The 14,724-nt window shown below is 39.3% G+C and overlaps 1 protein-coding gene across 1 annotated transcript; it reads right to left on the bottom strand.

Annotated features, from left to right (window-relative positions):
* Positions 1-7,858: 7,858 nt before the first annotated feature.
* LOC117342649 (heat shock protein 68-like) lies at positions 7,859-10,296 on the bottom strand. The gene has a single exon (XM_033904847.1). It carries the CDS (start codon positions 10,083-10,085, stop codon positions 8,142-8,144), a length of 1,944 nt encoding a protein of 647 aa, XP_033760738.1. The 5' UTR covers positions 10,086-10,296; the 3' UTR covers positions 7,859-8,141.
* Between the last annotated feature and the right edge of the window lie 4,428 nt (positions 10,297-14,724).

A 14,724-nucleotide genomic window follows, 5' to 3' on the forward strand; every position in this document is an offset into this window, starting at 1 on the left:
CACTCACATTATAGTACACTTTACACATATCACTCACATTATAGTACACTTTACACAAATCACTCACATTATAGCACACTTTACACAAATCACTCACATTATAGTACACTTTATACATATCACTTACATTATAGTACACTTTACACAAATCACTCACATTATAGTACACTTTATACATATCACTCACATTATAGTACATTTTACACAAATCACTCACATTATAGTACACTTTATACATATCACTTACATTATAGTACACTTTACACAAATCACTCACATTATAGTACACTTTATACATATCACTTACATTATATTACACTTTACACAAATCACTCACATTATAGTACACTTTACACAAATCACTCACATTATAGTACACTTTACACAAATCACTCACATTATAGTACACTTTACACATATCACTCACATTATATTACACTTTACACAAATCACTCACATTATATTACACTTTACACAAATCACTCACATTATAGTACACTTTACACAAATCACTCACATTATATTACACTTTACACAAATCACTCGAATTATAGTACACTTTACACATATCACTCACATTATAGTACATTTTACACAAATCACTCACATTATAGTACACTTTACATAAATCACTCACATTATATTACACTTTACACATATCACTCACATTATAGTACACTTTACACAAATCACTCACATTATAGTACACTTTACACATATCACTCACATTATAGTACACTTTACACATATCACTCACATTATAGTACACTTTACACAAATCACTCACATTATAGCACACTTTACACAAATCACTCACATTATAGTACACTTTACACAAATCACTCACATTATATTACACTTTACACAAATCACTCACATTATAGTACACTTTACACATATCACTCACATTATAGTACACTTTACACATATCACTCACATTATAGTACACTTTACACATATCACTCACATTATAGTACACTTTACACATATCACTCACATTATAGTACACTTTACACATATCACTCACATTATAGTACACTTTACACATATCACTCACATTATAGTACACTTTACACATATCACTCACATTATAGTACACTTTACACATATCACTCACATTATAGTACACTTTACACATATCACTCACATTATAGTACACTTTACACATATCACTCACATTATCAACACAATTCTGTAGATTTATTTTTGTAAAGAAGCCATAACTTTAATTAATCATTCTCGTTAACCGGAATGGAAGCGCGGGTAGGAGAACGTGTTGTGACTGGGCAGAGGACTCCACATACCCGCTGCAACGTCCAGTCGCGGAATCGAACCCAGGCCTAGTAGGAAGTGTCACCTTCAGGCCGTGGTCACCCTCCATCCGACATTTTTTCTTTTCTTTTCTTTCTTTTTTTTTTTTATGCCGGAGAACTTCCAAATTTCCAATTATAAGGTGAAGCCTACGGACATCCGAATTTGATCTAAGTTAGGTAAATCATTTTTTTGAAGCGCATGAACTTCAGATTTCAAACTCATTATATGTCGATTTCTTCTTATAAATAGTGAAATGTGTATTTACAAAACATGGTTACAAGATACAAAACGTTATTTTTTATCTCGAATACATCACGGGCGTCTGCATCTTGTTAGTATTTATAGAAGAAAAAATCTTTATTTCTAATAAAAAGTAGGAGTAGGAGCTAATATTGTTTCAGACGCATGTGAATACACGGTAAAAAAAAACAACCGACAAATAAAATACATATGAAAAAAATATAGCAACATCACAAATTACATTTGAAAGTTTAAGATGACAAAATAATGATGAACACGAAAACAAGTATTTAGAAAAGTATGAACAAATATACATATTATGTACTAAAAAAGCAAAAGGTAAAAGGTAAACAGATATGTACAATTGATGTGAATTAAAGAAATCTAGTAATGAAAGTAAGTAAATAAGAAAAAGAAAAGCAGGATTCAAACCGTGTAATCACGAAAGCGACAAAAAACAAAAAACAAAAAAGATGAAATCTGGATTTAAACATTGTTATCAGAAAGAAGAAAAAAACATCAACATACATTGGGGGGTGGGGTGGGGTGGGGGGGGGGGGGGGGGGGGGGTGGGGGGGGGGGGGGGTATGTAAATGTTGTACACGGCAGCACGAAGGAAGTATCCAGTCTAAGGTCCTAACAGGCCATGCGAGAGGCTGTTACATGCTCCTAACAGGCCATGCGAGAGGCTGTTACATGCTCCTAACAGGCCATGCGAGAGGCTGTTACATGCTCCTAACAGGCCATGCGAGAGGCTGTTACATGCTCCTAACAGGCCATGCGAGAGGCTGTTACATGCTCCTAACAGGCCATGCGAGAGGCTGTTACATGCTCCTAACAGGCCATGCGAGAGGCTGTTACATGCTCCTAACAGGCCATGCGAGAGGCTGTTACATGCTCCTAACAGGCCATGCGAGAGGCTGTTACATGCTCCTAACAGGCCATGCGAGAGGCTGTTACATGCTCCTAACAGGCCATGCGAGAGGCTGTTACATGCTCCTAACAGGCCATGCGAGAGGCTGTTACATGCGCCTTGTACCTAGCGACTCGTTCTCTAAACAAAATGGGATCATCGTGCATTATACACTTTTAATTAAAAAAAAAAAAAAAAAAAAATGGTTGTTATCTAAATTCTACACCACCACCAAAAATGACAGAAATGCATTGCAGAAGGGATCAGACTATTTGACTTTAATTAAATTACTGGGGTCAGTACCCTCCCCTCCGTTAAGTTTCCTGGCTTCCCTTTTTGATGACGAGTCCAAAAGGACCGAACAGTTATAGTAATGCAGTTTTATATTGGCTATGTATGTTGTATCACAGAACTGATCTTCGTGAAGGCGCGAATCATAAGGGTGTCTTTTTGTACAAAAGTTTTATTTTGGATTTCAAGTATAATGTTTTTCTAATACTTTGTTGTATCAAACAATCTAAAAGATAAAGTTGGATACATAACCGTGGCTTCCACACCAAAGTTGTGTGTGGTTACGACAGCTATATATATGACGGTGTATTATCTTGGTTACCACATTACAGCTGTATGTATAGCGGTGTATAACCGTGGTTTCCATATCACAGCTGTATGTATGGCAGTGTATTACCGTGGTTACCACACCACAGCTGTATGTGTGACGGTGTATTACCGTGGTTACCATATACCAGCTGTATGTATGGCAGTGTATTACCGTGGTTACCACACCACAGCTGTATGTGTGACGGTGTATTACCGTGGTTACCACACCACAGCTGTATGTATGGAGGTGTATTACCGTGGTTACCACATCACAGCTGTATGTGTGACGGTGTATTACCGTGGTTACCACACCACAGCTGTATGTGTGACGGTGTATTACCGTGGTTACCACCCAACTGCTGTATGTATGACGGTGTATTATCTTGGTTACCATATCACAGCTGTATGCATGTATGGCGGTGTATTACCGTGGTTACCACACCACAGCTGTATGTATGACGGTGTATTACCGTGGTTACCACACCACAGCTGTATGTGTGACGGTGTATTACCGTGGTTACCACACCACAGCTGTATGTATGGAGGTGTATTAACGTGGTTACCTCACCACAGCTGTATGTATGGCAGTGTATTACATTGGTTACCCCATCACAGCTGTATGTATGGCGGTTATCGTGGTAACCACACCACAGCTGCATGTATGGCGGTTACCGTTGTAACTACACCACAGCTGTATGTATGTCGGTGTATTATCTTGGTAACCACACCACAGCTGTATGTATGACGGTGTATTATCTTGGTTACCACACCACAGCTGTATGTATGACGGTGTATTACCGTGGTTACCACACCACAGCTGTATGTATGACGGTGTATTACCGTGGTTACCACACCACAGCTGTATGTATGACGGTGTATTACCGTGGTTACCACACCACAGCTGTATGTGTGACGGTGTATTACCGTGGTTACCACACCACAGCTTTATGTGTGACGGTGTATTACCGTGGTTACCACACCACAGCTGTATGTATGGAGGTGTATTACCGTGGTTACCACACCACAGCTGTATGTATGACGGTGTATTACCGTGGTTACCACACCACAGCTGTATGTATGACGGTGTATTACCGTGGTTACCACACCACAGCTGTATGTGTGACGGTGTATTACAGTGGTTACCACTCCAAAGCTGTATGTATGACGGTGTACTACCGTGGTTACCACACCACAGCTGTATGTGTGACGGTGTATTACCGTGGTTACCACACCACAGCTATATGTATTACGGTGTATTACCGTGGTTACCACACCACAGCTGTATGTATGACGGTGTATTATGGTGGTTACCACACCACAGCTACATATATTACGGTGTATTACCGTGGATACCACACCACAGCTGTATGTATGACGGTGTATTACCGTGGTTACCACACCACAGCTGTATGTATGACGGTGTATTATGGTGGTTACCACACCACAGCTACATATATTACGGTGTATTACCGTGGTTACCACACCACAGCTGTATGTATGACGGTGTATTACCGTGGTTACCACACCACAGCTGTATGTATGACGGTGTATTACCGTGGTTACCACACCACAGCTGTATGTATGGAGGTGTATTACCGTGGTTACCACACCACAGCTGTATTATGACGGTGTATTACCGCGGTTACCACACCACAGCTGTATGTATGACGGTGTAATACCGTGGTTACCACACCACAGCTGTATGTGTGACGGTGTATTACAGTGGTTACCACCCCAAAGCTGTATGTATGACGGTGTACTACCGTGGTAACCACACCACAGCTGTATGTGTGACGGTGTGTTACCGTGGTTACCACACCACAGCTATATGTATTACGGTGTATTACCGTGGTTACCACACCACAGCTGTATGTATGATGGTGTATTATGGTGGTTACCACACCACAGCTACATATATTACGGTGTATTACCTTTGTTACCACACCACAGCTGTATGTGTGACGGTGTATTACAGTGGTTACCACACCACAGCTATATGTATGACGGTGTATTACCGTGGTTACCACACCACAGCTGTATGTATGGAGGTGTATTACCGTGGTAACCACACCACAACTGTATGTATGACGGTGTATTACCGTGGTTACCACACCACAGCTGTATGTGTGACGGTGTATTACCGTGGTTACCACACCACAGCTGTATGTATGACGGCGTATTACCGTGGTTACCACACCACAGCTGTATGTATGACGATGTATTACAGTGGTTACCACACCAGAGCTGTATATATGGTGGTTTATTACCCTGGTTTCAACACCACAGCTGTATGTAAGGAGGTGTATTACCGTGGTGACTACACCACAGCTGTATGTAAGGAGGTGTATTACCGTGGTGACTACACCACAGCTGTATGTATGACGGTGTATTACCGTGGTTACCACATCACATCTGTATGTGTGACGGTGTATTACCGTGGTCACCTCACACAGCTATATGTATGGCGGTGTATTACCGTGGTCACCTCACACAGCTATATGTATGACGGTGTATTACCGTGGTTACCACACCACAGCTATATGTTTGGCGGTGTATTACCATGGTTACCACACTACAGCTGTATGTATGACGGTGTATTACCGTGGTTACCACACTACAGCTGTATGTATGACGGCGTATTACAGTGGTTACCACACCAGAGCTATATGTATGGCGGCTCACAGCTGTATGTATGACGGTGTATTACCGTGGCTACCGCACCAGAGCTATATGTATGGCGGTTCACAGCTGTATGTATGACGGTGTATTACCGTCGTTACCACACCACAACTATATGCATGACGGTGTATTACCGTGGTAACCACACCAGAGCTATATGTATGGCGGTTCACAGCTGTATGTATGACGGTGTATTACCGTGGTTACCACATCACAGCTGTATGTGTGACGGTGTATTACCGTGGTTACCACACCACAGCTGTATGTGTGACGGTGTATTACCGTGGTTACCACCCAACTGCTGTATGTATGACGGTGTATTATCTTGGTTACCATATCACAGCTGTAAGCATGTATGGCGGTGTATTACCGTGGTTACCACACCACAGCTGTATGTATGACGGTGTATTACCGTGGTTACCACACCACAGCTGTATGTGTGACGGTGTATTACCGTGGTTACCACACCACAGCTGTATGTATGGAGGTGTATTAACGTGGTTACCTCACCACAGCTACATATATTACGGTGTATTACCTTGGTTACCACACCACAGCTGTATGTGTGACGGTGTATTACCGTGGTTACCACACCACAGCTGTATGTATGACGGTGTATTACCGTGGTTACCACATCACAGCTGTATGTGTGACGGTGTATTACCGTGGTTACCACACCACAGCTGTATGTGTGACGGTGTATTACCGTGGTTACCACCCAACTGCTGTATGTATGACGGTGTATTATCTTGGTTACCATATCACAGCTGTAAGCATGTATGTCGGTGTATTACCGTGGTTACCACACCACAGCTGTATGTATGTCGGTGTATTATCTTGGTAACCACACCACAGCTGTATGTATGACGGTGTATTACCGTGGTTACCACACCACAGCTGTATGTATGATGGTGTATTATGGTGGTTACCACACCACAGCTACATATATTACGGTGTATTACCTTGGTTACCACACCACAGCTGTATGTGTGACGGTGTATTACAGTGGTTACCACACCACAGCTATATGTATGACGGTGTATTACCGTGGTTACCACACCACAGCTGTATGTATTGAGGTGTATTACCGTGGTAACCACACCACAACTGTATGTATGACGGTGTATTACCGTGGTTACCACACCACAGCTGTATGTATGACGGTGTATTACCGTGGTTACCACACCACAGCTGTATGTATGACGGCGTATTACCGTGGTTACCACACCACAGCTGTATGTATGACGATGTATTACAGTGGTTACCACACCAGAGCTGTATATATGGTGGTTTATTACCCTGGTTTCAACACCACAGCTGTATGTAAGGAGGTGTATTACCGTGGTGACTACACCACAGCTGTATGTAAGGAGGTGTATTACCGTGGTGACTACACCACAGCTGTATGTATGACGGTGTATTACCGTGGTTACCACATCACATCTGTATGTGTGACGGTGTATTACCGTGGTCACCTCACACAGCTATATGTATGGCGGTTCACAGCTGTATGTATGACGGTGTATTACCGTGGTTACCACACCACAGCTATATGTATGACGGTGTATTACCGTGGTTACCACACCAGAGCTATATGTATGGCGGTTCACAGCTGTATGTATGACGGTGTATTACCGTGGTTACCCCACCAGAGCTATATGTATGGCGGTTCACAGCTGTATGCATGACGGTGTATTACCGTGGTTACCACACCAGAGCTATATGTATGGCGGTTCACAGCTGTATGTATGACGGTGTATTACCGTGGTTACCATGGTAACGGTATAACGGTGTATTATATTGGTTACTTTGGTCCCATCGTTAACACGATACAGGTTTTTCATTGACTTTTTATGTAAGCTTTTTTAATTTCAACTTTTCGTTTGGAATAGAAATAGAATACATTTATAGATGTTCAGCCCCTGAAATTTATAAGCATGTTTTTCGTAGCATAAATAAATCAAGATTCCATCACTGCATGCAATCCTGTCTTTAAATCACATGGTGAATAATGTACGCTGTGCACACTGTATACAAAACACTGCCTGATGTTTTGCCGCAAGGCTGAAACCTTATTCCAAAGTGATGCTTATCAATAATAAAACACAGATACACATTTTCATCTTATTTTATTGATAACAGCATAAACATAAAAGTTAACAATGAAAACTTAATGACATAGTAAATCTTGGCACAACAGCACAATACGTGTGTACATCATTGTATATCAAAATAATAAATCAACAAATTTAACAAAATAGAAAAAAAATATATGAGCAAAAATGTCAATGCATGTACTATATCAATTTCAAAGTTTTACGTAAATCTCTACTCGAGCTTATGTAAATGAGCAATATCCGTGTAACTTAAAAATTGACCGTTAATGACCGATTCCTTAGTACACTTCCTCCACTGTAGGGCCTGTACTTGTCCTGTCACGTGTCTCGTGACCACAGTTCCCCTGAGGTGCCCCTCTGGGATTACCCTGTGGGGAACCTCCGTGGAGTTTGGCCATTATAGGTGAACACAGTTTCTGGAATTCCTTTAGTTTAAATTCGTATTCCTCCACATCAGCCATTGTGTTACTGTCCAACCACTTCAGATTATCCTCACATCCCTGACTGACAGCTGATTTTTCCTCTGACGATAGTTTGTCTCCAACATTTTCCATGGCCTGTTTGACACTGAAAATATAGTTCTCGAGCTCATTCCTGGCGGAAACTCGTTTCCTTTGTTTCTCGTCCTCATCTTTGTATTTTTCCGCCTCGGCTACCATTTTCTCAATGTCCTCTTTACTCAGACGTCCCCTATCGTTGGTGATGGTGATTTTGTTGGATTTCCCCGTACTTTTGTCCTCGGCCGACACATTGAGTATCCCATTAGCGTCAATGTCAAATTGGACATCAATCTGTGGAACACCTCGTGGTGCTGGAGGGATACCATTTAGTTCAAACCTTCCTAGTTGGTTATTGTCCTTGGTCATAACTCGCTCTCCCTCGAACACTTGAATACTCACACCTGGCTGGTTATCAGAATACGTGGTAAAGGTCTGTGAGGTTTTGGTTGGAATTCTAGTATTCCTTTCGATCAGCTTCGTCATCACACCTCCCGCTGTTTCTATTCCGAGGGACAGAGGGGCCACGTCCACTAGAAGAACGTCCTTTATGACGTCACTACTGTCGCCATTGAGCACAGCGGCCTGAACTGCAGCACCGTACGCCACTGCCTCGTCAGGATTTATGGACTTGTTAAGTTGTTTTCCATTCATGAAATCTTCCAGCATTTTTTGGATTTTTGGTATACGTGTAGATCCACCAACCAACACGATCTCGTGAATTTTCGATTTGTCCATTTTGGCGTCTCGAAGTGCCTTTTCCACAGGTTCTAGAGTAGAACGGAATAGGTCGGCACACAAATCCTCAAATCTGGCTCTCGTGAGCTTACTGTAAAAGTCTATTCCCTCAAACAGAGAATCGATTTCAACGCTTGCTTCACTGCTGCTCGACAGAGTCCTCTTTGCACGTTCACATGCAGTACGTAGTCTCCTCAATGCCCTGGTGTTTTGACTCAAGTCTTTACCATATTTCCGTTTGAACTCTTGCACAAAATGATTGACGATCCTGTTGTCGAAATCCTCCCCACCTAAGTGTGTGTCACCAGCAGTAGATCTCACTTCGAAAATTGACCCCTCATCGATAGTTAGAATGGACACATCAAATGTTCCTCCACCGAGATCAAAGATGAGGACATTTTTCTCTCCTTTCATATTCTTGTCCAGCCCATAGGCAAGAGCGGCAGCGGTAGGTTCGTTGACAATTCTGAGGACGTTAAGTCCGGCGATCATCCCAGCATCCTTTGTCGCCTGTCTCTGAGAGTCATTAAAGTAGGCCGGCACAGTGATCACAGCATCCTTGACCTTTTGACCCAGGAAGGCTTCAGCCGTCTCCTTCATTTTAGAAAGTACCATGGAACTAATCTCCTCTGGTGTGAACTGTTTTGTGGCGCCGTTGGAATCCACCTGAATCTTTGGTTTACCTGCGTTGTTGACGATCTTAAATGACCAATGCTTCATGTCCGATTGGACATTCTTGTCATCGTATTTACGCCCAATTAATCGCTTTGCATCAAACACTGTATTCTGTGGGTTCATAGCCACTTGGCCCTTGGCTGCGTCACCAATCAGTCTCTCCGTGTCTGTAAAAGCCACATAACTAGGCGTGGTCCTGTTGCCCTGATCGTTGGCAATTATCTCCACCTTTCCGTGTTGAAATACTCCGACACAGGAATATGTCGTACCCAGATCTATTCCAATAGCTGGAGCTTTACGTGAGTTTGCCATGTCCGTCTTCAAGTGTCAAATCGAAAGTAGAATATGTACTGTTTACAATAATGTCCTGACGCCGTGTATGTATAATGCACACAGATATAATATCTTCTCTCTGCTACTTCCGTGTAGGACTGATCACTTTTCTGATTCTGACCACAACTTGTACACGCCATGGTTATATACCCTTCGCCGATATTTTCAGGAATCATCTGGTGTATCTAGAAAGTACTGGTAAATCGTGAATGATCCAGAACGTCTGGAACCAATCGGAACACCTCGCCTCCGTCTGCGAACGTAGGAGAAAATGACGAGGGGTTCCGATTGCGTCTGGAACGTTCTAATGGAACGATCAGTCTAGAGACGTCCCGAAAGAATTTAGGTCGCCGGTTTATGAGGCTCATCAAGGGGTACCGACACATTTGAGTTGGTGTATAACCGCTCCCCTGAATACTGTTTTACGGTCCATCGGCATCGACACAGATATAATTGATGCCAACAGTCATGATTTAATAATTGTGATTATTTTTAATCTCTTAAAAAGGATTTTATTTATATAAACATTACAATTTACTGTTATAATTAACTAGCTAAAGTGATATATATCTGATTAAAAAATAACCATTTACATGTACTAAAAGAGACGTATATGTATATGTTATAATGTGATATATATACCTATATTTGCTATAGGTAACATGTCTGTTATTGAATAGTCTACATGTTGTTTATTTTATTTAATGAAAACTAACTTATAAAATAGTTTAATTTCATTGACATCATAAATACGGGCCCATCATTGAATCGTTTAAATAATACACTGTATATGACAACTGATGACAGCAGACAACATGAATAAAATTCCTGTTCGCCGTCTAACTTGCGTTAAAAAATCACATTATTATTCTCTTTATTTCCTCCAAAATGAAGCTTTTATAAACAGAATAAATACATAAGTGTATATACAAATACATTTGAATGACATGCATGTAGGAATAATTAAATGTGCATATTTTTTTACAAGTGGAATTAATAATAGACATGTGCATTATAGTCGATTAGTGGTACTATGTACATAATCTACGATAATATGTCTCTATAAACAGACATTACATTTAAGGTGCATTCGAATATCACTTTCTAGACATATATATTTCACATACTCATATATTAAATTACTATAATTAATAGATTACACTTTAAATCATACGTGCAAACCGTAATTAATGATGTATATTCATTCAAACACACACACACACACAAAAAAAAAACTTTAAATGTAGTGACGTCAGTCACGCTACCGGTAATAAGTTTTTGACATTTTTTCAACAGCAACTAGGCCTACTGTTATTTTTCTGAATTCATCAATATCTACTTTACTCAATTCGAAATTAATTGGTCCACCAATTAGGATATGTACAAGTTCTTTATCCGACAGGGAATGCAGATAGACACTCAACAATAAACCCGTGTCACTAATACATGCGATGGAACACCATATTTGATCTCTCAGATTATCGATGTAACTACAGTCTAATATGATATGGGTTAAAACATCTCTATACATATTGCCGCATTTGTGACATAGCTCTGTCAATTCATTTGTAAAGTTGGAAACGGCAATTTTCATAACATAATGTATGGAGTTTCTGCAGCAAGGATATTTCATTGCAAGTTTCCATAACACATGCGGTTCTAATTTATTATGAATAAGCCTAAATCTACTGAATTCATTATCGCTCATCATTCTCTCTTTCCACTCTTTTTCTTCTTTTGACAACACTGACGCTTTCACGAGTTTCTTCCATTGCGGTTTTGAGGGAAATGTACTTGTTTGAATAAATAATTTGACTACATCATTCAATTTATATTTATTAATTACTTTCATAATATCATCCACAATTCCACCTTTGTTTTCATTCCCACTTAACATAGATTTGTAAAGCCTTCTTAAAAATATACAATATGTCAAAGTACTCTTCTCTAAATGGCATAATCTTCCAAAAAACAATAGTTTTTTAATGTCTATATAACCTTCTATGGTTGTCCATCCAATCAACACCAAATACATATCGGTACGGGTCCTGTTATTAAATCCCTGAATTGCTTTGAGAATAAACCTATGTGCCCTCTCTAACATCAAAACTTCATTCCTAGATAAAATCCATAGTTCGCAACCATATAGTGCTGACGTATACACAGTTTGTTTGATTTAATGAACACTAACTTATAAAATAGTTTAATTTCATTGACATCATAAATACGGGCCCATCATTGAATCATTTAAATAATACACTGTATATGACAACTGATGACAGCAGACAACATGAATAAAATTCCTGTTCGCCGTCTAACTTTGTGTTTAAAAAAATCACATTATATCTTTGACTTGTTTGATGCAAAATCTTTATTTTTTTTACTGATTGATAAAGTATTGTACAAAAAGACACACTAGTGATTCGCGCCTTCATATACAGGTACCAATTCTTAGCCCGAGTTTCCTCTGGCCCTGTCACCATGCCATGGTGACAGGGTCAGAGGAAACTCGGGCTAATCAATTCTGTGATATCCAACAAACATATTTAATATCAGAATGCATTATACAGCTGTAAGTCCTTCTTCGACCCGTCAGTGGTGGTAGGGGCTAAAAATGCCCAAATCATTAAGGAAGGTTAGAAAATAAAGAAACGTTGAAATAAAGGAGGGGAGGGATACCAACCCCCGTAATTTATATAGGCTATCTAACAATTACTGATATTATTCAGATCAGTATGACACAAAACCACGTTACATAACTACCATCTACAGCCATATAACACGTGAAATTATCATGATTATTAATTATTATAGAATGGAAATTGTCTAATTCTTTTAAATTGCATAAACCATTTCAATTGATATGTACAAATTCTATTAGAAAATCTCACTCGTAATTGTAATTTGTTAAAATCTAAGATTGGATAAATTTGAGACACGGCCCTTTACTTCTAGGCACTCCATGTTGTTAGATACGTCCTTGTTCCTCTAAACAATCGAAGTAATGATTTAATATATTTGTTTTATCATTATCGGTCATTGCAAGGTTCCTATCATCGTTTACGTGGGATGTTCTCTGAATGCAAACATTTTTTAACCAATAGGTAGGTGATGTTTCAGGAAACAATGGGAAGGCAATTATATACTGCTTCATATAAGTTGTCTTTTTACCTGTACAGTCACCTGAGATTTAACAACAGCATACAGAATTGTATTTTTCCCCATTTTCATACAACATGCATGCATGCATTTGTAGCGGGGTGTAATTTGTCGTAAAATGATGACAATGCCGCTGTGTTCGTTTTATACAAAGGTTTTATTGTTTGTCAAAAAACCCACGTTAACACGTATAGTGCATCAACGTAAGAAGGCTAAACACAGTTCGCTTCCATGATCGCCATACTGATACCGCACAACAGATGCAAACAATACAAGAATATGACTCTACATGGTGACAGATGAATTCGATATTGTCCAATTTCAACGACGTCGAAATTCAAAAGTACCGAAACACAAAGAAACAAAGACTAAAACCAAAGACAGAAACTTTTAACCAATCAAACACGTTTGTCACAGTCACATGTCACGTTCGTCAGCGAAACATACCAATATACACACAAAGAACCGCGCACGGGATCGCCAGTAACGCATATATATACGCACGCACGCAGGTAAAAGGTCGCGAGGGCCTTATATCTCAATAATAAATACCTTATATATTTATTATATTTTATTAATAATTATCACACATGTACATGTATACATTTCACAAATATCAAACACTTCATTAAAAATGACCCTATTACACATTCAACAAAATGAGCAGAACATAGTTTTTAAGAATTTAGCAAAAGATATGTTATACCATGTTATAACAGAAGTAGGTCAAATTGTACTTATCATATGCCATAGAGAAAGTTTAAATATCTGAAATATAAACGCACATAGAGAAAGATAAAAATGAATAGACACACATGTACATGTACCACTCAACAAAGGCAATATAGGAAGTTTGAGGGCGATATGCTTGAGCACATCGGAAAATAAATTTTATTTTTACAAGGAAAATAAATATATAAAATAAAAATGTAAAAGCAAAATACAAAATGTATTTAAAATCACTTATAATCAACAACTAACCATGCCCAGTCTAATAATGTCAGGCAGCATACTGATTTACATGTTAATATGAACTCTAGATCTATATTTTTGGATTTTGACCGCGATATATCTACGGATGAAATTAAAAGTGCTATAAAGGCTTTGAAGCGTCTAAAACACGACAAGACACACGGCATTGACGGCCCTTTAAATGAATATTTCATAAAAAGCTAGTGCCATTTTAATTCAAGCTTTACATACTCTTTTTAACAATGTATTTTACTCTTGATATTTGCCTAAAATGGACGCCGGTTATGAAAGGCGTTTTTTGACAGAAAGAAACTAGAAGGTGTGGAACAGTGTACTTAACTTGGAATTATTTGTAAATCTATTGATCAGTTCAATATTGTGACAAAACAATAATCAGTGCAAGGTGGAAAGACAAATTGTAAAAATAAGAATTAAAACTGTCATACTTTTTGAGCTACCTGACAACTCTAGACGGACGTTCTAACCT

The sequence above is a fragment of the Pecten maximus genome, chromosome 14 (assembly GCF_902652985.1).
Source record: "Pecten maximus chromosome 14, xPecMax1.1, whole genome shotgun sequence".
Classification (NCBI taxonomy): domain Eukaryota; kingdom Metazoa; phylum Mollusca; class Bivalvia; order Pectinida; family Pectinidae; genus Pecten; species Pecten maximus.